Source organism: Miniopterus schreibersii, assembly GCF_964146895.1.
Source record: "Miniopterus schreibersii genome assembly, chromosome: 3".
NCBI classification, from domain to species: domain Eukaryota; kingdom Metazoa; phylum Chordata; class Mammalia; order Chiroptera; family Miniopteridae; genus Miniopterus; species Miniopterus schreibersii.
This window is the reverse complement of record NC_138103.1, coordinates 96,458,150-96,481,434: the sequence shown is the minus strand read 5'-3', so window position 1 is coordinate 96,481,434 and position 23,285 is coordinate 96,458,150. Positions and strand designations below refer to the sequence as shown.

Here is a 23,285-nt window from a genome sequence, read left to right as displayed (position 1 = left end):
CAATTAGTCTTGCGAGGTGGGTCAGTGAGTTTGTGTCTTGTCCCACGCACTGTCACGCTCTCCATCAACCATCAGCTTTTTACTAAATTTAGCATTTATTGGTGATCCTTGCGAGAGGTCTTACTTTATTAAGGGTTGCCAGTGGTGACTTTCTAATTCTGTCATTTATGGATTAGTTTTTCAAAAGTTATGCATCTAGGTCCACCTTTTCTTGTATTTGTTTTTAGATACTACACATCATTTTGTTTTAGGTGAAAGATACTTGAATTTCTTTCTTTGGAGAAAGGACAAAAAACATTAAATTCTTTTTATACAGACATAACTGAGTGACAAGAGGGTCATTTGATTAAACCATTTTTTCTCTTTTGAGATTGAACCTAATGAATTACTTCAAATTAATTTGTGAGCTAAGTTTCTGAAAGTACAGCTGACTTCAGGGCTGTTTTCCTCATAGTATAGAAACCATGCTGTGTTTTTCATTCTCTGTGGTTTATCTGCTGCTTGTTGCTTTATAGTTTCCTCAAAAATTGACTTATGCAACTGACAACATATTCTGTCGATCTTCACTTTCAGATTCGGATGAAAGGGTCCCTTCCTTCACTAAGTCCCTTCCCTCAGTCATTGCTGAATTACTGCATAGGGGGAATAGCATTCTTTCGACCTGGAGCAACTGGAGACAACAAGCTTGATGAAGTTTCCATTCAAGCAATAGGTTTGTCCACAATGAACTGCTTGCTTAGAAATTAATAGTGATCTATTTTACACTTGATTTCGGGAAGTTTCCTTACAACAGAATACTGGCAATGAAAAGACTATGTAACCACCATGGAAAGACAGGTGAAGAAAGAAGAAAACAGCATAATATGATTTTATATGCCTTTATATACTTGTATTGCCTTTAAGAAAGAAAATTGTTTGATGTTGGAAATTATGTTTTAGTATTGAAAATTTTTAAACTTATAAGTGATTTTCCAAATAAATTAAGTATACAGTATTAAGTACAACTGTGTGTTGGCTTGAAAAGTATCTACAATATACTATAGAGTTTAAAGCAAGTAAACTACCAGTAAATAGAGTAAGTCATGTACTCTTTACCAATGTGTTTTTGAATATTTTCATGCAACTGGCATGCATGAAATATTCTAGAATAATATACATAAAAATTCTGGAAGGTCCTCTGTGACTTTTATGTAAGGCGTTGATAATGAGCATATGTTTCTTTTATAATCAACAAAATACGTTTATCTTGACAAAAAGGTAGCAAGCAGAGAGAGGTGGCATTGTTGTACCATCAGCTTACATCCTCACAGTCGTCTTTCCCATTTGTTCCTGATCCAGAGTGCTTCCGAGAGCTCTGTGCTCTGTGTTGGATGCTGCATGTCCGTGATAAGTTATCCTATAGTTGCAGGCAGTATCAGAGAGCAAGAGAGAATGTGGAGGGGAAGAAGGTATGTGTCTTGCAGAAGAAGGAAAATGAACATGCATTACTTACGAAATTATTGCTTGATAGATTTTACTGTTGGTAGCACAATTTTCCTTTGAATTTATTCTGGCCTGCCCCTCTGAAGTGAAGAGGACATGAATTTTTTCAATATCCACGTAGGACCCCAAAGTGGAGTTTGATTCTTGCATGGTTGAGCACTGCCTCTGCGCAGCGGAATGGGCTTGCCGAATGCTGCCGTTCTCTCGGTTTTCTAATATTGAAGAACTCATTCAGGACCTAATTTTGAGCCTTATCGGAGAGCTGCCACCAATCAGAAAGGTAATGTGAGTGTAGGTGAGCATTAACTAAATCATAGCCTCTACTTTAAAAGATTTTTATTTTGCCCAGCCGGGCGTGGCTCGGTGATTGAGCGTTGACCTAGGATCCAGGCGATCAGGGTTCGATTCCCGGTCAGGGCGCATGCCCGGGTTGCGGGCTACAGCCGATCAATGACTCTCTCATCATTGATGTTTCTATCTCTCTCTCTCCCTCTCCCTTCCTCTCTCTGAAATCAATAAAGATATATTTTAAAAAATAAATAAATAAAAAAATAATAATAAAAGATTTTTATTTTAATCAAGAATGATGTTGCTCATCAAACTCACTTTTTCATTTTTCTAAAGGCAGCAGAAATTTTTGTGAAAGCATTTCCTAATCCTGAGGACGTAAGGGTTCCTTTGAGAGAAAAGTATCACTCCCTTCAACAGCGACTCAGACACTGTGTCGTGAAAGGTATTGTTTGTCTTTTCTTCAGTATCCAATGGGAAAGTTGCTGAAGAGCCTCGTTTGTTTTGAAAGCGCTAGTTTCCCAGTGCTGTGCATGTTCCTTTCCTGGGGGACAGGAGTAGGAGCAGGCGGAGGCTCTTCCCCACACAGGAGCACCTGTTGCTTTGGAACCAGACAAGAGCTGGCCTACTGGCCTGGCTTTGTCACTTGGTAGCTATGGGACCACAGGCAGGCTGCTCAGCCTCTCCTCCTCATTGCCTTGTTTGTAAAATGACTGTTAATGCCAACTCTACGAGTGTGTATTGAGAGAGGGTTAAATGAGATAAAATATGTAAAGTGAGCCTAAAGGGCTTTGCATAATGTAAATACTTTATTGAAAATGAGTATTCTTCCTTTCATATCTTTATGGTTATTTATGCTTTTACTTTTATCCTGTACATTCAAGATGACCTTGGGGAAATTATTTTTTATTGTGGTAAAACGGTATATTTTATATATGTTTAAGTGTAGAGTTCAGTGGCATTAAGTGCCTTGACCATGTTGTGGAAATAGTTATGTCCTATGATTGCCTATTATTGCATTAATATCCTTATATTGTGTTTGTGATTTATGCTTTTCTTAAGACTTTTTTGACATCCTCTAAAATGTCTTGTTTATGTATTAATGTCTAAAATTTTTTTATAGGCAGCCTCATAAAACTTCCCTTCCTGTTGTTTCCCATTAGCTGAAGTCAGAAGGTGTCCTTTTTCTTTGGCTAAAATTATACTCACTTTCTCTTATTTACCACTCTGTGGGAATAGAAGAAATATTAGTTTCTTTTTATAATCATCCTTCTGATTTCTGAGATGCTTAAATTACTTAATTTTTTTTTCCCAAGTTACACTTTTTTAGTCTGGGTTCTGCCCTTTTATTTTTCAATGGACCTTCTCTGGTTTCTGCTGTTCTACCTTAAAGTATGGACCGCAGCTTTCTAACAAGTGCTGATGAAAGCTGATCTGTAAGAACGGAAATAAGCCTTCTTGTCAGTGGATTTTATGTCCCCAGGAGGGACAGAATTGGGCCCCTTGTCTTGAGCTGAGACATTTAATGAACTGGAAGCCTTTCCTCTTTTCTTCCCAGGCCCCCAAACAGAGGAAATGATGTCTGTTGTCATGCATTCTTTCCACAAAGTGAGGGTCAAAGCCCTCAAACGTGTACAGAGAAACATCGGTTCTTTTGAGGTGAATATATGGGAACCGGCTGAAGAAGACAAACCTGCTGAGGGTCCCGGGTTCGACAGGCTTTCCCTGGGGACGAGTCTGAGCAGGAGCACACTCACAGACCTGGGGATGTCCCTGGTCCACAGCGATGCTGACACCGCCTCGGAGGCTCTGTCGGTCGAAGAAAAAAGTAGGACATGTTTCTATCAAAGGTACAGTTGAGATCTCTGAATGGCAAGTGTTCCCTTCCTTTGAAAAATGTTTTCAATATGTTCATGCAACCGATGAACTGATCCAATCCCAGCGACCTCACTGGTGGTACTTTTAGCAATGTGAATAAGTTAATAGTGCTACCCTTCCTCCGTCCTCAAGGATTCCAGGACTATCAGAGAGACTGAACATTTGAAAATCCATTGAAACTGTTACTGAGATAGGAAATTATCTGTCCCCTGAAAGTATAAAATCAAGTGAGCAGATTAAATTCTAGAGTTTACTGAAGGACTTTTAGTTCTTTTAGTAATCTTTAGACTTAAATAGTTGAGGATTACTGAGTTAGCAATATTATTTTTTCAGTTTTCAAGGAAGGACATTGCACATTCACTTTTGAAACTGCCCCTAAATTGTTGAAAGATTCTTGCCTATCATTTAAACCTCTGTTACTCTCATTTAAGCAGACTTTTTTCTTTCTAATTCTGGTATCTGAAATGTAATTTATCCTTCTGACTGAAAGACTACATAATCAACCCTAATCTTGCTTAAGTGAAGTAATCCCGTCTTCAGACATCTGCCTGAACCATAGTGTAAGTGGTGGGCTTGTTCTACCAAATGGCGTCTGTGTCAGCAGAGCAGAACCCCAGAGGCTGCGTGCTGTGCATTTTCTGTAAGGAGAGACACAGACATGGCGACTTTAGCCTAGTGCTCAGCAGGATCCTTTGATTTCTCGTCCAGGAACTAGGGTCTATGTTCTGCCCTAAGGACCATGTTGAAAGAAAACAAGTTTAAAATAATTATGGTTGGCAGTTAAGGTGCCTGCCCCACAGGTTTAATAGCAGTAGAGAGTGTTTAAAACTTCCCACCTTTTGCCTGGCTGGTGTGGCTCAGTGGTTGAGCATCAACCTATGATCCAGGCGATCAAGGTTCGATTCCCAGTCAGGGCACACACTCAGGTTGCGGGCTCAATCCCCCGTAGGGGACGTGCAGGAGGCAGCCAATCAGTGACTCTCGTCATTGATGTTTCTCTCTCTCTCCCTCTCCCTCCCTTTTTCTGAAATGAATAGACATATTTTAAAATACACACACACAAAAACTTCCCACCTCTTGTGTGGACAGGAGTCTTGAGGGCAGCCCTGCCTGTTCCAGCACATTGTACAGGCCCTGAGGGGCAGATGCAAGAGAAACAAGAAACCACAGACCAAGGGGTGTATTGGTGCCGGGTGATTTTTACTGTCTTTGTAGTCTGACCTATTAGAGGGCTCTCCCTCTGCCCAGAAAATATTTTCTAATCGGGAGATTTTCTGTGAATACGTTTTAACACAGATTTTCCTTTTTAATGTTAATGTGTGGTATTTTTTTAGATTCAGAGTGTTCGGCTCTCGTGAACACTCAGAGATCGTTTAGCCCAACCCCCTCATTGGAAAGATAGGTAATCAAGGCATTAAAAAAAGACATACGAGTTAGTGGAGAGAATTTTTATTGTCAATTTTAAGATAAGTTTTAGTGATTCAGTGATCCTTAATTTTGTCTTTTCTAATTTTGTTTTGCTGTAGAAATGCTCCAAATCACATGGAATCCACATCGATTGCTAAGGCCCATGATAAAAAGAAAACAGGTGATCAGAAAGAAAACCCTAAAAGAAGAGAAGATCATGGGAAGTTACTACAAAACGTGTGTCCTGTAGTAGGTGCCTGGGAATTTGAACGTGATGATGATGAATATGTGAAGTTCCTTGATCTCTTCCTGAGTTATGTTCTCGAAAGAGACCTGCTTGGTTCCAAGGATCCTGGCATCCCATTTCTGACGAGTTTTTCTGGGCATTTTAGAGAACAGGAACTTAACCCTTTACTTTCTGATGTACACACAACTTTGCAACGATGCCAGGGCAAAAGCCTTGGCCGGAGTGTGTTCAGAGCAGGCTCCTGCTTTGTGGCCGCTCCAGAGCCACCCGAGTCTGAAAAATCGGAAAGCCCTGCGCTCTCAGCTTCAGGACTGGCCAGTCAAGGGACCAGACCTCCTTCAGAGAACCCTGTGAATGATATTGATAAAAATGAGGGGAGGAGTGGATTGTTTGGTTTAAAACAAAAGTCAGTTTACAGGACACAAGATGACAACGCAGACAAACTTTTCATGCAGAGATTGTCGAACCATAGTCTGTGGGCTCCCAAGTCCATTAAAAGTAGAAGATGTATTTTCAGAGCAATTCAGTGCAGTGATGTTAACCCTCAAGAAGAGCTCCCCCCAGCGCTGAGTCACACACTGGGCGGCCTGAGAAGGCTGCTGGAGTGGATGGTAAGATGGGCCGATCGCAGGCTGCCCTGCGATCCCGGTCTCACCGAGCTGGCCTCTGAGTCCTGTCCCGTCATTCGTGTGAGGACCTCTGCGGCTGCCATTCTGACATCACTGTGGCTTTTGGAACAACCCTATTTTGCTACATATAAGGCAAAAAATGCCATTATTAAAGTAAGTGCTTGAGTGGTTTATTACATACAAATAAGAATTCTCTTCTTAGATTAAAACTGTATTTACATTTCCCCTTGTACTGAAGGACCACTAAGAAACTAAGTTAATGACAAGATTGTTTGTAATCTGATTATTGATTATAATCACCTAATTTTTTTTCTTCAAGTGGTTCCTTTAAGTCTTAAAAGTCATTACTTGGTGTAAAAGTACTTTCATAGAGGCTGTGAGATTTTGAGGTCTGTGTGTTTATAAAAAGAAGGAAGCAGGCTCGATCAATGACTCATCATTGATGTTTCTACCTCTCTCTCCCTCTCCTTTCCTCTCTCTGAAATCAATAAAGATATATTTAAAAAAAAAAAAGGAAGATGAAAGTAACTCTAAGTGGTGTCACACAATCTGTCTCTGGAGGTCGACCTTGCTTACTCTTGAGAGCACGTTCCTGTGTTTCTTCGCTTTCCTTGCCTCTATTGGTTTCCAAACATGAGATGAAACAGTGCCTCTCCCTTCAGAACAGAGTGGGCTTGTGTAGGAGACTCATCTTGTCAGTCCACCCTGCTCAAGCCTCTGGTTGTCTGAAACCTCTGTGGCGGTCTGAGCCGCCTCCTTTGTTCTAGTGGCTCTAAGTTGAGGGTCTACCGAGACCCTTCAGTGTGAGACCCCTCAGTGTCCCATGGAGTGGGTCACATTTATCACTGAGATGCTGGTTGACTGGGAGGCAGGCCCTCAGACAGCGTGTGTCAGTCTGTGGTTAAGGCCCTTCTGTGGAGAAGCTGGGAGATGGGTGGGTGTCTGCCTGCTCCCCTGGACTGGGCCCGGTATATGGCGACAGTAGAAGTGCTTCACCCTCAGGTGCAGCTTTCAAAGTGTACAGTGGGCTCCTTCCAGGAGCAGATGGGGAGGTAGGGGCCTGCCTGCCTCTGGGTTGAGCCCTGGGGGGGGTAGCTGCAGCGAGGGCTCCCGCAATTGCTGAATCTGCTGCTCCCTTTGCTATGGGTCCATGGGTGCAGTTCTCATTGACATGCACAGAGAGGTGTTCTAGGGTCCAGTTCCTCAAGTGGGAGTCTTAAATGTTGGGATGTTAAGTGTGGGGTCCAAACTGTGCCTAGAGAGAAGCTGGGAGGAAGGCCTGAGCCTGGGCGGGTGCATGATGAGTGTCTCAGCCTTTCCTGCCTGTCAGGGTGGGTATTTTCTCCTTTGCCTCAGGTACAGGAGTTGGCTGGTTTCTGAGTTTCTTTCAGAGGTAGTTGCTGTGTGTGTAGTCATACATTTCGTGTCCGTGGGAGAAGGGGAGCTCAGGAGTCTCCCATCACCATCTTGGTTGACCCCCCTCCATAGTCTCATTCTACATTTGTTCTATTTTAAAGTATATTCATTCAAAAATAATTTATTCTGCCTGGCCGGCGTGTCTCAGTGATTGAGCATCAACCTATGATCCAGGAGATCTTGATTCGATTCCCTGTCAGGGCACATGCCCGGGTTGCAGGCTTGATCCCCAGCAGGGGGCGTGCAGGAGGCAGCCGATCAATGACTTTCTCACCATTGATGTTTATCTCTCTTTCCCTCTCCCTTCCTCTCTGAAATCAATAAAGATATATTTTTAAAAAAAGTTTATCCTAGGATGAAGGGAGTGTGAGTGTATGTGTGAGTGTGTGTGGGTTATTTTTTATGAGGTGGTGTGTTTGTTTGTTTATGTAGTTTTTTTTTTTAGATCCATTTTTGTAATCCTAAGGTCATTTATAAGATACTGTGATATTTGTTGTCACTGAAATTTGTGTTTGTAGGTAGTGGGTACCTAACTATCTAAGAGATGAAAGATTTTCATCCATTGTATTTTTAGCTGTATATATTTTTGCCTACTATGTCATTTTGCAGTAATTACTAGATGTCTTTATCATAGCAAAAAGAATGATGTAAAAGCAACTTTGTGTTTTTATTGCTCTTGTCCGGTGGCCTAACACCATTGGTGATACACCTCACACATTTGTAAGGCTGGTTTCTTGTGAATACTACTTAGGGAGTCAGGTTTGTTCCAGGTAGAATAGAGACTTGATCATTGCTTCAGCATCGGATTCTGAGCTGGAGATGTGCACTCTGTACCTGACAAAGGACTAAGAAACTTAACCAGGAGAGGCTCTGGAGGAAGAATTAACAGTGTAAAGACATAGTGAAAAGCATGGGATTCAATAATGAAATCTAACTACCACAAATGGCTGTTTCAGGTGCGAGAACATCCTCACACTGGGCCTCAGAGTGGACCTCACGTGGAGGGTGAGTGCAGGACAGGTGCCGGCTGCTCGGAGGCAGGATCCACGCCAGGTGGGCCTGAGGAGGGAGATGACCACAGTGAGTCTGGTCAGAGTGTCTTGAAGTAAGTGCTGATTAGATTACTGCCTTCTTTTCAGTGGACGATACCATGTTTGATAGGTTTGGGCTTAAAGGGAAAACTTGAAGGGAGTTAAAGGAGGAAGCCTTTCTTTGCATTAGAGAACCAGGCAGTGAGCACTTTCCGAAGTGCTTTAACAATTCATTGCAGATTATGCTTCTTCTCTGTTAGTCTACCTCTTACCTTCTGAGAGAGGAGCTAATTCATCCGAGCGGTCCATCGTTGTATCAATTGATTTCCTATGTCAGAGGAAGTTGAATGAATCATCCATGTTCACATGTGAAGCCGTGTGATGAGTGATCTATCTTTAAATCCCAAGGCTGAAGCCTTTAGAGCAGGGAGACCTGCAAATTTAGATAAGTTGAAATTAGTCCAATCTTTTGAGTAAATAAAAACAGGGATGTTTAGTCATTCATTGAACAATTTTTTATTAAGCTTTTACTGTGGACCAGACAAGGTTAAAAAACAAAAGACTTTATAAAAACTAAGTTTGTTCTTTTTCAATAAATCAAATCAGTTGCGAGCAAGCTCTTTGTTTCCATGATTGAGTTATAACTGAGCTGCTTCATTTTTGTCAATAGAAAGCCACCTGAAGCCAAAACTCCTGAAATAAAAGAAACCAATGATGAGGTCATTTCTGTCACTGATGATACTGGAAAAGAATTTATAGACATCGATGAGGATCTTCTAGGAGTAGAAATGTTTACCCAGAAGGTGATAGATACATGCCTGTCAGACCATGAAGGTCAGTTTATTGGGCTAATCGTTTTGTTTGGCTTTATTAATTTGAAATTGGTGAATGCTTATCTGTGGTAACTTATTGAGTCTTACCTAAATTAGTATTTTTATAGTAGCCTAAAACCAAAAATGAAAACAATTCAATATTTATGAAAAGTTGAACACATTAACCTATAACCTGGATTTATTAGGCCATATGCCTTGCTTTTGTAATTGCTGTGGGCCTTTCTTTTTCTCTGAACCAGTTCTGTGAACTTTTCCTTGGCCATCTTAACCCAGAAATCTTGGTGCTTTCTGAGGAGTTGTACACACCGAATGAGGCCTCTTAGGGCTTATCTCAGATCACTTGATGAAGAGAGGTTGTCTCCAGGTGTTTTTAAAAATGCTTCTATAAGGAGTCTATAAAATATTCCTGCCATTATATTTTTCCTGTAATACTCCTGAACCATCTAAAAAGTAAAGTGATAATTTTTCAAATGGTCAGTTTTCTCTCCCTCTTTGTTTCCCTATAGAAGAAGCCAGAGGACCTGCTGGAAGTCCCCAAAGTCCCAATGTTGCCATTCACATGCAGACGTTACCAGAGCATTTAGAAGTAAGTCAACAAAGAGTGGATAAAAGTACTTAAATTATACTTACGTGTTTTTACTTAACACACCCAACCAAGGCCATTGTCTCCTAGAAGCACACTGTGGTTTGTAGTGTCATGTGTCCTGCAGCGTTTTCTTTCACTGAAATTCTGTCACTAGCAAGATGTCTTCTAATTTCAGGCATTGAAAGGTGCATTTCATAAACTGTGTAGCAAATTAACATAGTCAGGAGTGATGAAGATATTCTTTACTCAAAATATATAATTCTGCTGTAGTGTGCAGTTTTTGCACAGATGTGCACTTTTATGTACTATTTGTTTTCTCAAAACTGTAGACACTGGATTTCAGGTGAAATGCAGACATTTCTAATTATTGAAATAGTTCCTTTAAAAAGGATTAGTTTTTCCTGACTTGATCGTTGCTCTCACAGTGTACTTATGCAGTGATGGCTGTATATACACGTATTTGTAAAGACACTGTACTTTAATATGCTCAGTGGCTCGGGGACGGGCCAGGAAGCAGCTCAGCCAGAAGCAGTGTAAGATCTGGTCAGAGCAGGACCCGGCCTACGTGTACTGTTTTGGTTTCTCACCGGCTTTGAAACTGTTATTGCTCTGGCTGAGTGGCTAATGTCAAACTCAAGATACCTAAGACAGTAATACCTGTTTGTTTCCCCTCTTTTCTTTTTGGATGCTGTTAATTTTAAAAGCATGCCACGGGGGAGGTTCAGCGTCCCCGGGAAGAACCGCTGGAGACAGGCATTGAGGAAAAATCAGCGGAACAGGACGGGTAAGGGGGTCAAGATGAAGGCCATGGTAACTGCCTTGCTTACCCGCAGTGAGCAGGGCATAAGGCTCTCAAGGCTCATCCGGGTTTCAGCTGATGAAAAGATTTTGTTTCTTGTCATTTACAATATATACTTTATAGTAATATTGTGTTCCTGGTGAAATTGTAACTTCAGTTTATAGCAGTGGTAAATGATTTTTAATAAACGCTATATTCTTAAATCTCAGTAGAGGGAAATAATAAAGATATGTAGCCTTTTGTTCTCTTATCACTCTCAGCCTTATCAAAATAAAATTTAGCTGTACATAGACCAGGGTTTATTTGCAGCTAATTAGAGAGCCACCCTTCCATACTGATTCCATTTTCATTGGATCAAATGAACCATTATGAATCATTTTATATGTAGTCTGTCACCATCATGGTTTAATTATTGTACACTGTTCATAAGGCTGTGGTGTACTTATACTCTGCTTGCCAGTTTGTTGTATAAAGGAGAGCCCAATTTTTGAAATTTTAGAATTACTATGCATAAGAGAGGCAACATAGATTTTCTTTCTCTTCTCAACATACAGATTAACAAAAATATATTTCATGTCATGTACCTTTACAAGTCATATAGATATTTGCATTAATAATGATCCAGTCTTTACAGTTTCGAATGTGAGGATGGCTCTAGTGTTCTGAGCAAAGGGCCAGCCTCTTGCGTAAGTGAAACTTGAGGTCCCAGCTAACCTTATCTCTCCACCCTCATTGGAGATTTTTTTATTTCTGCTGCTGAGCAGTCAACAATGTCCAGGTCGTTATGTTAAGCCATCCAGACATATTCTTTGCTTTTGTTTGACTCTGTTACTAATTGCCATGGCGACAAATGTAAATAGATTGTAATTATGAGCTAACATTACAGAGGATTAATTAGAGGATGTTTAGACTCTGAGATGGCTGTGCAGTAAGTGACCTATCTCTTAGATAATGTGAAGAATATCTTGGTTCCTAATCGACTATTAATCTTTAATTGTAGTATGATCGAAGCCTTTTCAAATCCTGAGCACACCATTCCTCATTCACTTTGTGTAGACACAAGTTCAGAAATTTCTAGGTAAGTATTTGTGCATAGTATACCGTTTTATCCTGTTTTATAAATAGACAAGAGAATGAAATGATGACTACTGTACCATTTTGAAATAATTACTAAACGTATTCACCAAAAACTAAGAGACTAAAATGAAAGCAACATGAGCATTGAAAAAGTGACACAGGTACACATTTCTGACACCTTGAAGTTTATTATTGAAAGATTTGCCTCTAACAGGTGTGTTTTAAAGACATACAGGAACTATTTTAGAACAGGCTCTTCTGAAAATGGTGGTGGCTATATTATCGAAAGATGTGGTTGTTCATTTTCAGCCTCTAACAGATTTCTAGTAGTACATAAAATGCTTTTAACTCTTGTCGAACAGACTCATCCAGCTCTGCCGTTTGAATCTTCGTGGAGGTTGAGCAGTGTTCAGCATTTACAAATTTTTCTGGAAAGGAGGACAGTATCACAGCTTTACTTTAGAAAAATTCTCCATAATTAGAATTTATCTCTTTGCTACTTGTTGAAAGCAGGAGCTAGCGATGTTGCCTTAAAACAGGCAAGTCAGTTGTAATGCCTGTTTTTTGTGGATTTGCCAAATAAAGTTTTGTCTCTGAGTACCTTAGATGTTTGATAAAAGGCAAATACTGCTGAAAGGAAATGAGAGGAAGCCCAAATAAATCTAAATGCAACTGAATACGTTGTTTTCTTTTAAGAGACAATGACCAATTTATTTGGATAAGATAATGCCTGCTCCCTTATTTACTTTATGAAATTGATTTGCTTAGAAAACATTGAGTACCTGCTATGTTTAAGAAGTCATCCCCAAATAATCGTTTTACTTAAAAAAGTAAAAAACATACTTTGATCTTTTGTTGGTTAGGGTTTAATTATAAAGATAAACTCTGTGATTTGTTTGAAAATGAAAAGTTCATAATACTGTTGTTTGACATTTGATGATAATCAGTGGAAGTTTGCTGTAGCCATCTTAGAATTACACATTTTTTAACCCATACATTCCCTATTTTCTTAACTCCATTCTGGGTCATTAAATCTAGTAAAAAATAAAAACAACAAACCACATCTTTTTAAACCAAATTAATATAGTATGTACAGCTTATTAGAATGATTGCACAGGTTTCAAATTCACATGCCTGCAGGGACCAGGCAAGTAAGACACCTGTGTGAACTGTCTGGGTTGCAGGGCCAGGGGAGGGGCCATGGCTGACCAGACAGCACAGATTCTCTTAAAGAAGGCACTGAGTTGGATAACTGCCGATGACCAATGTGTCTGGTGGGTGAAAGATGTTAGGGTACAGAGAGACAGGCATGAAGGATTAAATTCTCTGAAAACTTTCAGAAAGCCCTTAAAGTAGAAGAAAAAAGTAGGATCCAAATATTCAGATTATAGACATCTCATTTGTTTATTGATTAATGTGTGAATTGTATTGATATGCTTCCACGTGTAGTGCTCAGATCTCTGCAGTTAAAGAGAAATCGCCCTCAGATCCGCCTTTGGTGTCAAATGGAATCAATGTTGCTTCACAGACCCCTCTACCAGCCGCCCAGCAGACGCAGAGCAACGAGCCCAGGGCACAGTTACCAGACTCTGTCGACTCTGTTAGGCAGATGCTCCAAGATGAAATGTTTAAATTAGTTCAGGTAAGCACGTCTCCATACAAATATGTAAATCTACACGAGCTGTATGTAAGGTTTTTAAATATGAGCAAACTTCCAGAAGTGGACACATTGAAATTAAACTGCCTGGTTTCTCTGCTTTGGGCACCATGTCATTCAGAAGTTCAGAACTGTAGGGCCGAGAATCTCACGTGACTTCTCTTTACTGAGCATTTTGCGAGCAGAGGTGCGATGATCAGACTTGCAGAGCAGACTCCTGCTCAGAGGTATCCCGAGTTTATTTTCTCACACAGCCTGCCACGTTGTCATTCCCATCCGCAAACCGAATCCTGGCTGGTTTTGGAACTGCCAGCTGCGTTTGGAAGTACTTTTCACCTTGACTTCCATCGTCTTGTTCTTGCCCAAGCATCCTTTTATCTGTCTGCCAACATTTAAAAATCGTCTTCCTTTCCTGCTTATTCCTTGAACGCTCATTTCCCTCATATCTAATCCTCTACTCATGCGATATAATATAATGTACCTTTTTTATTGTTGATTCTTGATGTCTTTGAACTTAGGGGCCCTGATAATACTTTTTCTGCATGTTCCACGGTCCCATGAAACTACTGACTTTGATTTAATTCTTATTCTCCTAGTTCCTTTTCCTTTTCCATTTAATAACATCCCTGTTTTAACAGCTTAAAGTTTTAGAAGCTTTTCTCAAACTTGTCTTTTGGATTATGTAGGGACTTTGCTGGTCACTGCCCTATAGATTTAACCAATTCTGCAAATAATTTGGATGCTTACAAGGGTTAAGAACCACTGTCCCCAAGAGTCATCCCTGCCTGCCTTCTCCACCTGTAGCAGTGTTTTGGGTGGTGCCCTCTTGATATCTTTGCCCTCATGTCAGTACAGCTACCTGCTATTTCTGTAGCTGTCACCAGCCTTAGAGAGAGTCTAGCACTTCATGCTTCTAGTATCTTATATGTGCATTTTCTAGGACATTCTTCTTCAGATGCGGTTTTACTACTACATTTTCCTGTTTAAATTTCAGGTACAAAATTGTATAGTAGTTGATTTTAAAATACAAATAGTGAAATACACAAAAACTGTCAGTACCGGTTGTCTCTGGGGATAGGATGATGAATGATTTTTACTTTTCTGTGTTTTTTTTCCTGTACTAAGCATGCATGCATTTTACAATTGAAGGGAACTACATGTTTTTAACCTGCAGTGCTTCTCTGTTGGTTTGTTTTACGAAGTGCAAATTCTTCTGTTGGGCTTGAAAAGACCCACAACCAGCTTTTACCTTCCCTCTTTTCCTTCTATCCTCTCACAGGCCTGTTGGTTCTCCTAGTGTGGTCCCTGCACCAGTAACATCAGCATCACTTAGATGTTAGAAATACAAATTCCGAGGCCCCCATCCCAGACCTGTTGAATTAGCGACTCTGGGGATGGGGCCCGAGCAGAGTCTGTGACAGGTTCCAGGTGATTCTGGCGCCGTTTGAGAGCCACTGCACTAACCTGCCTCTCACCGCGGCGGCTGTGGATTTCCTGGTCCATCTCAGCCTGTGTGCCAGTGGGTCCCAGGCCTTTCTGCACATTGAAATCACTTGGTGATCTTTCCTTTAAACAACTGGATTGAGCAATGAGCAGTTCTAGTCCACATTCACTGCCTGGTGACTTTTGAAAGTGGTGGAGGGCATGTGAGTGATCAATAGATAGAGCACGTTTGGTGAATCGTCATCATGTTGTCTGGACACCCACACCTGGGTACCGTATGGGACATTCCTTATTCCTCTGGCCCAGGCAGCTCTGTTGAGCCTGGTGTCACTGCGCACATCTGGAGTCCCATCTCCTTCCTGGCAAATCCTGGAGCTCTGAGTGCCCAAGGGGCACGCTTCTTAAACCCCACTCGATGGATGTGCCTGTTGATGTTGATGGTGTGTCCTCTGGTCACAACCTGGTCCATGGCAGAACGGTCCTTCTTCTCACCACCCTCTTCGCTGCAGCCACTCTGCTGGGCCCAGGTTGGAAAAAGCCACCTGGCCATCCTAAAGCATATAATCCTGGCTCTCACCCCCAGATATCCTGATTCTATTGGGTGGGGTGTGGCCTGGCCATTGGGATTTAATGCTGCTCAGGTGATTCTCAGGTGCAGCGAGGTTTATCAGCCAGTGGTGTGCTCTCACCTTTTGCCCAGCCAGCCCTTCCTCTGGGACTCCTCATCCTTTACCTGTCTGCTGACTGCTGCTATTTTCTTTCCTGAAAACCTGCTCTCACACACCCATTTTAGGAATTCTTCTTTTAATTACCCTTGCCTGCCCCATTAGATAGCTCCTTTATGGTCCCTGGGATATTTATGCAAACTGCTTTACAAGTAGTCCCAAATCCCATTCATGAGTTCACAGTCCCAGCTGACAGCGCCTTGAAGACAGGAAGCTAGTCCTTTCCTCTTTTTACAAAAACCTCTCCCAGCTGTGCTTCCTACTTCAGCACTCATGGGTTTCACAGATACTGAGACGAAGGTATGACTGGGGTGGACAACTCAGCTGATCGCTGTTGATTCTTCAAATTTTTTTTATTATATTCTCAGATGTTTCTTTAATTGTTATTTTATTGTAGCTGCAACAGATCAACTTCCTCAGTCTAATGCAAATAGTAGGGTTGCCTTTTACTAACCTCCCGGACATACATCGACTTGCACAGCAGCCTCAGTCTGTGCATTTGGTGGGAAGCCAAGTATCAAACCCCACAGAAGGGACTGGTGGTGTTGAAGACACCAGGGGAGATCCGAAGGAGACGTTGCTCATTAAACCACAGTCCACAGGAGAGCAAGCCAGAGAGCCCAGCAAGAAGAGCGCCCCCTGCCTAACAGGAGCTTTGCAATCCGATCAGAGTCATGAAAATTCACAGGTAACACATTCACAATACCATGAAAGGTGTCTTAGGAGTTCCGTTATTTGAGTAATAACATTTTTGGCAGTTACTACATCCCACCCCCTCCAAAAACATATTGAACATCATTTACAAAATAAGAAGTTTGTAAAACATTCTCAACTTACATAATACCTTTTTTCTCTTCCAGAGTGTTCCGCATGGGAGTATTCCTTCCGTATTAGAAGGTCAACCCCAGAATAGCGGACTGCTCACAGCATCTGCAAGCTTCCCAGCTGCTTTATTTCCCCCAGCCCCTGCTGGAAGTACTCACCTCCACCCCCTGTCCACTTCTTCTGCCCTTCCGAAGATACCTAGACTTCTCCCGGCTATGACTTCCAGGCCTGGTGACGGTTTTCATTTGCTTCATTTCCAGCCTAGGCATGGATTTAAGCCCCTCTTTTTCCAGGGAGAAAGAGCTCCGCCAGTTCCCCACAGGTGTCTGCCACAGCCCAGAGAGGCGTGGGGACCTGACTCCTGTCAGCCTCCTTTGCCGGCAAGAGTGATGCACACAACTTCAGTGTCCCCTTCGAATTTGAGCCACTGTAATACCGAGGCCGAGCAAAAGGCAGTTGATCAGAAGAAAGGGGTGGAAACTGTAATGACAGAAACCCCTAAGCACCTGAACTTGGATCAGTATGTTGGACAAGAAACTGTGACACCTCAGCAGGACTCTTCCATATTTATAAAACCAGAAAAAGCATTTGATGTTAAGCCAGAGCCCCTTGAGTTGTCCCCTCAGAATTCCTTTGGATTTCCTTTGTTGCAACTGCAACTGAGACCTCCTTTTACATTTTCCTCTGTCTCAAGAGCATCGGTTACAGTTCCCTCAATATCTGTCAGAGCTGTAGCAGAAGAAAGAAAATACCCAGGTGTCTCACTACTGCCTTCCCATATGTCTCAGGAAAATATGGTAATTATTTTCCAGAGTGATGCAGAAGCACAGTCCTGCGTTTCTTATAAGTACTGCGCACTCAGCGAAAAGCTTTTATATATTTCCTTTGTTAAAACGATGCTTCTGTTATTGACAACATAAAAATCCAGTTTAAAATAATAATTATTTCAAAGGTTTTAGGTCTTTCTTCTCCATCAATACCAGAATTTGCTAAACTCTTTCACACATATTTCTTCTATTCACAGAAGAAATAAGTGGCAAAATAAAATGACTAGCATTTTTGTTCGTGTGTGTATGGAGAGAGCAAGTGAGCATTGTTTGAGGCTCCTAGCAATTGCAATGTGACTGCCTTCAAATCTGTTAAATAGACCCAGGTCTGTAAAGTTGCACATATAAAAAAAAGGTATCATTTTAAAGTACTTAAAACACAAAGATTGAATCTTAATAAACCCACCAAAACCTTCGATTTATGAAATTCAAATTGTTTAGGTTCTCGTTTTGTAAGTTAGTACCATTGTAGGAAGGTAAGTGAGTAATTCATTCTCCGCTGCACTTCTAAGATTTGAAGATGGGGGAAAGCAGGGTGGGGAGAGGGTAGAAGAGAGTAAAGGGCATAAATGGCGATGTAAGGAGACTTGACTTGGGGTGGTGAACACACAATATACAGATGATGTATTATAGAACTGTACACCTGAAACCTATATCATTTTATTAACCAATGTCAGCCCGATAAATTCAATTAAAAAAAAAATCTAAAGATGGTACTGGGAAAAGAAATGATCATTTCCTTAGAAAAAGTACTTATCATGCCTCTTCTTCTGAACATCTGAACAGAAAAAGTATTAGTAGACATTTCTACTTTGTCTAGAAAAGCAGGCATTCTGAGGAGGGTTTAAAGACAGTTTTTATTAGAATAGTGTCATGAACCCCAAGGCCCCGTCCGCAGCATTGGCCATTACCCACATACTGCTTGTGTCTCAACCGTAGTCTCCACCCCTCTGTACCCTCCCTCTTACAAGGCATTTTAAATCAAATGCTAGACAGATAATTCCATTTATAAGAAGGAAGATTTTTAATACGAAAAAGAAATTAAGAAGATGAGCACTTCTAACTTACTTTTTGAAACAGGCCAGTTGAAATTTCCAGCACTCCAATACCACTCATTCTTGCAGGTCCGGATATTCGTCTTACTCGTCCCAATCAATTTGTTCTATTTGACATGTTACATCTCTTACACATCTCAGTTTAATTTAAGCAAATGTTTTTCCAAAAATTTTATTTACTTACTGCATAACTGAGGTATGTGGTTTTAAATTAACATGCTCTATTTCTTTCTTACAGTACAAATCCCTACAACTTATTCCAGTTGAAAACTTCACTGCCTTTAAGCAAAGCCAACAGAGACCAACACGTGATTTATTTGAACGAGGTGATCCCGGGTACCTTCAGCTTATGAAGGGCAAAACAGACCCTCCCGAAGTAAGACAAGGGAAGGACAGCAAGAAAAGGTAAGTTTTCAGTGAAATTGGATTTGAGAATGTCACGTACCTGCACATTTTTTAGTTACAGTAATAGTTATAAAGTGGGAGTTAACCGGCTCACCTCCTACCCAAACGCGATTGCACACTCAGTTTCTGTCAGGTGTCGTGCATTGGAACACATCTTGTGACGGGGAAATTCCTGTGTTGTGAGACAAATACTATTATTTTTTTCCATTTTACTAAGAAATTCTTTCCTGGCATTCATAGGCTGGAGGACTCCTTTATATTTTCCTGCAACGGGACAAGCAGTCATCTTTGCAGCACAAAACATTTGCTACCTCATGCATTATTCCATGTACTCCCCAATACACTGGACGAATACTGGGTGTCCCCCAAAAGTGTATACACGCTTTCACAGCTGCTAGCTCCATTGGTGTTTCTTTTCAGATTTAACCCATTGGAATTAATAATGGGTTAAAACTGTGAATACATTTTTTTGGGACACCCTGTATTTACTGTTCCCTATCTTACCGTGTCCTCCAGGCTCTTATCTGGGAAGCAGGAGGGTAAGTGATGTGACTGTCAGGACACTGAGAATTTGTGTGAAAAGGAGGCTGTGACTTAGGATGAAGAGCATCTGTGGTGTGGTACTCATAATGGATGTTCAGTACGCGTACTGACTACCAATTACTGAGTCTGGAAAGTACTTTACGATTTTTACATTTAGGATCCTGAATTGTTACCAGTGTTCTCTCCAGAAATGGTCCCGTCCTCCCATCTTTCCCAGGATTCCCCCTTCAGAGCTAGTCTCTCCTTGGCGCTTTGAGCCCTCTTCCCCGCTCCACCCCCTTGCTGGGAAGAGGGGACTAAGTGCACTTAACTTGTTCAAATAGGTGAATGCAGGTCTTCGGCAGGGCTCCTGGGCCAGCTTCAAATCTGCAGAGAAGGGAGTTTGAAAATTACCTACAAGGGTATAATTCTGGCCTGAGATTCCAGTGATTTACACAGAAAGTCAGCTCACTAGTACAGGAGCTAGAAATAGCTCTCATGTGTCCCTGACTTTGGCTTGTATTGTAGCAGAGTGTCTGGCTAATTAAATTAGGTGCCACTGAAAATAATTTATTGACATAAATTTATGACATAATCATAAATTATAATTATTATCATAAATCATAATGGTCTCCCTATATAGCATGATACAAATGAAAAACTGATGTTACTAAAATAGTAAAAATATATTTGATACTGTTGTTTTCACAGGCAAAGACGACGAACTAAGAAAGAGCTGCAAGAAGAAAGATCAGAGAAACTAAGGCGAAAACCAAGTGTGACTTTGCAACCAGAGGGTGCCATCGTTAATGACCATGATTCAGAAATAGCTGTGAAGCCCCAGGTATATAAAACTGTACACTCTCCCCAGTCTGCAGGTATAGAGTTTAGAGTGTCTGTGGTTTATCTAGTCTGCTTGCTGGAGCTTCCAACTGTGACTAGGGCACTTTGCATCATTAGCACAGAGCTCCTGCCATGTGCCGCCATGGAGCAGTGGACACACAGTTGAGAGGTGGAAGCACCTTGGTGGTAAATTAGTCTGTAGTTTAGAGCATCCGTCTGTGACTTTTTTTATTTGACATCACTCTTTGCTTTTTTTCTACGACATCTTAATGCACATTCTATGTTACTTGGTTTCTCCTATTTCAGTTTCCCTTATTTCCTTTAGGTACCTCTAAATATCCCCAATACAGGTTTATTGTGTAACCTATATTTTAAATCAGATCTTTTCAAACATTCCTACTAAATTTGGTGACCCTATTTACCTATTTTTGCAACAACAGATTAAACTGAAACAGTTTCATGTGAACGTTTAAAAGGCACACTTTTTCATGAAGTCCTCAAGAGCATGTCTGGAGGCTTAGTTAAGTCCATGAATAGTTCTGATTCGATGGGGGTATTATCTGAGTGTTAGACTACTCTGCAGGAGAGAATTGTACACCGTAATTTAGTAATTGCATTAAATGCTGCTTTTTTTATTGTTTGACTTGTGACTTTCCTGAACTCCTTTGTAGAGTTACTTTGATAGAGTAAATAATTTGATAGAATAAATAAATATTTCTAGAATTAGGGGATTTGAACCTATTCCTCAGAATTAACAATTCTCATAGCTATTTTATATACATATTTTTTCAAATAATAAATGTCATTGAGTTAATCTTAGATTGATCATTTGGGGATCCATTTAGGAGCAACGAGAGCATCGTGGTTCCCAGACTTTGGATGAATTTGAAATTCCTCTTGGTATGTATGTGCATGATTGATGTAATGTCTAAGTTCAGAGTTAAAATTAGCTTTATCGACTAGATATCTAGAAATATGTACATAAAAATGAGACTGAATTATTTTCACATGATCTTTGACAAGATGTGTGTGTTTGTGTGTGTTGGGAAGGGTGTGTATGTTGTGTGTGTGTGTGTTGGGGGTGTGTGTGTGCATGTGTGTGTGTTGATATCCAATAGAGCACTCCTGAAAAATGGCCCACAGGCCACATCCAGTCCATGCCTGTTTCTGTGAATCAGTTGCTGAAACACAGCTGTGCCCTGTGTTTGCAAATTGTGATGGCTTTCTCACTGCAGCCGGGTCCAGTTGTTGCAAAATGGGACCATATGGTTCACAAAGCCTAAAGTATTTACTGTCTGGTCCTTTACAGAACAAGCTTGCTAACCACTATATAGAGCAATGCAGCTAATTAGAATTTCAAATAACATACTGATATTTAAGGTCTAAAAGGAAATTATGGAAGAACATGCCTAGGGTAGAATTCACCACAGAAGATACATGCACATTAAAGTAAAGGACTCAGTTCAGAAAAGAGTACTTGCTTATAGATAGTAAATTATTTTCTTTCTTCAGTTGGTCAGTTTCTTTCTTGCCACTGAATGTGTGTGTTCCCAGGGCTTTCTCCTCAGTGATTTTCATACAGACACAAACACTCCTGTGCATGGAAAGCCACTCACTCACATGATGTCAGCTCTTAAATTATTGTAAAGACACTTGGGTCTACATCTACCCTCTCTCATCTCTCTTTTCTCCTTTCACTGTAGATTGGACGTGTCCAAATTCTAAACTGGCATCTTCCTGTTAGTGGTATCACCAATCTCCTGACATGTCAAGATTTTTACCTTGAAAAGACCCTTGACTCATCTTTCACCTCTGTCATCCCACTTCTTCATTCAGTCCTTGGCCTGGTCCCTCTGCCCCGTTCTTGATGACCCCACCCTGCATCTGGCCTCTGCATCTAAACCAAGCACTTGTCTCCTGACTGACCTACTTAGCTTCCACCTCTTAATAGCATTTTCTTCCTTCTTTTTTTTTTTTTTTTTTGCTTCTTAAAAGTAATCCATGTTCACTGGAGAAAATATAGAAAATACAAACGGAATAAGAATATTAAAATCTCCCATAATCTTTCTGTCTAGAGATAACTAATGTTATATTCTTTTAAGGTTTATTTTATGAATATCCCTACACACACACAGACACACACATACATAGCATGCTAACCATGTCACTGGACTCGTGTGTGTGTGTGTGTGTGTGTGTATATATATACACACACACACACACACACTACATACATACTTGTTTATGACTTACTTGTTTTTACAGACTAGCATTCAGGTAGATGTCTTTCTGTATCACCAGATATCCTACAATGTCATTTTTAATGACTGCATAGTACTCCAGGAGTGTATATTGTATAATTCCAAACAATAGTAATTCTCCAATTCTCTGACACCAGCTGAATGTCATACAATTCAATTCAATTCTAACACTAATAAGCTAGAGTTAACACAGACTCCACAGGTTAATGGCTCAATCCTAAAAGACTCCCCACTTCAGATGCCAGCTGTAAATGGGGTCCCCAGACACCTGCATTTCTGCCTGGTCAACTGCAAATTTGGGGGTTCTCATGACTGCCCCTTCCAGCTTTGCTAATTTTCTAGAACAACTCCAGAACTCACAAAAGCGCTTTATTTATGGTTACAGTTCTATTCTAAAGGAGTGACCCAGGAATAGCCAAATGGAAGACGTACATAGGGCAAGGTCTAGAGGTTAGGGGCAGAGAGCTCCCACACCGTCTCTGGGTGCACCACCCTCCCAGCACATCCACTGGGATTGCTCATCAACCCAGAGGCCCCCTTAGCCTCGTTGTTTCAGGAGTCTAGGCTGGACACACGAGTCCTCCACAGTTTGGTTTTGATTCCACTGAACTGCCTCTGAGAGTCAGACACCACCTCATTCAGAAAGTCCCTTTTGGTAACATCTTGACACCTCATATCTCACCCCCCTTGAGGTAGCTACTCCACTTCTGCTTCTGGGTTCCTAGTAATATATTGGCTTCTTATAGAGTGCTTCCAATGTTTGTTGTTATATTTAAGAAATGCTACAGGATGATACTACTTCAGCTGGATTGCATTTCATGGCCTCTGTTAGAAAGAAAGCTATAGAATGTCACGATGCAAGTACAAATACAGATCCAGGTAATGTGGTATTTTACTTTAATTTTAAAAATTCATATATTTTGCAACATTTAATATACTTCATTTTTTTCTCAAAAATGATTTAAAGGGAATTTTAAGTTACGTGGTGTTAGTTACTCACCCAGGCTCTTGTCCCCAATCCTGGTATATGCTTTACAAATTTTAAACTT

The 23,285-nt window shown here is 40.8% G+C and overlaps 1 protein-coding gene across 5 annotated transcripts in view; it reads left to right on the top strand.

Moving 5' to 3' along the window:
- The window catches only part of CPLANE1 (ciliogenesis and planar polarity effector complex subunit 1), a 73,161-nt gene that overhangs the window by 24,469 nt on the left and 25,407 nt on the right, over positions 1-23,285 (top strand). For 4 of the 5 annotated variants that reach the window (XM_081133022.1, XM_081133019.1, XM_081133021.1 and 1 more), the window contains exons 22-39: positions 574-712; positions 1,339-1,448; positions 1,604-1,762; positions 2,107-2,215; positions 3,329-3,620; positions 5,175-6,084; positions 8,304-8,452; positions 9,049-9,212; positions 9,718-9,797; positions 10,502-10,581; positions 11,597-11,674; positions 13,123-13,315; positions 15,896-16,186; positions 16,359-17,120; positions 18,444-18,610; positions 19,844-19,976; positions 20,821-20,875; positions 23,014-23,115. In XM_081133022.1, coding sequence (XP_080989148.1) covers positions 574-712; positions 1,339-1,448; positions 1,604-1,762; positions 2,107-2,215; positions 3,329-3,620; positions 5,175-6,084; positions 8,304-8,452; positions 9,049-9,212; positions 9,718-9,797; positions 10,502-10,581; positions 11,597-11,674; positions 13,123-13,315; positions 15,896-16,186; positions 16,359-17,120; positions 18,444-18,610; positions 19,844-19,976; positions 20,821-20,875; positions 23,014-23,115 — 3,973 coding nt within the window. The remainder of the gene's footprint in view (positions 1-573; positions 713-1,338; positions 1,449-1,603; positions 1,763-2,106; positions 2,216-3,328; positions 3,621-5,174; positions 6,085-8,303; positions 8,453-9,048; positions 9,213-9,717; positions 9,798-10,501; positions 10,582-11,596; positions 11,675-13,122; positions 13,316-15,895; positions 16,187-16,358; positions 17,121-18,443; positions 18,611-19,843; positions 19,977-20,820; positions 20,876-23,013; positions 23,116-23,285) is intronic. The other variant, XM_081133020.1, reaches the window with a different exon arrangement.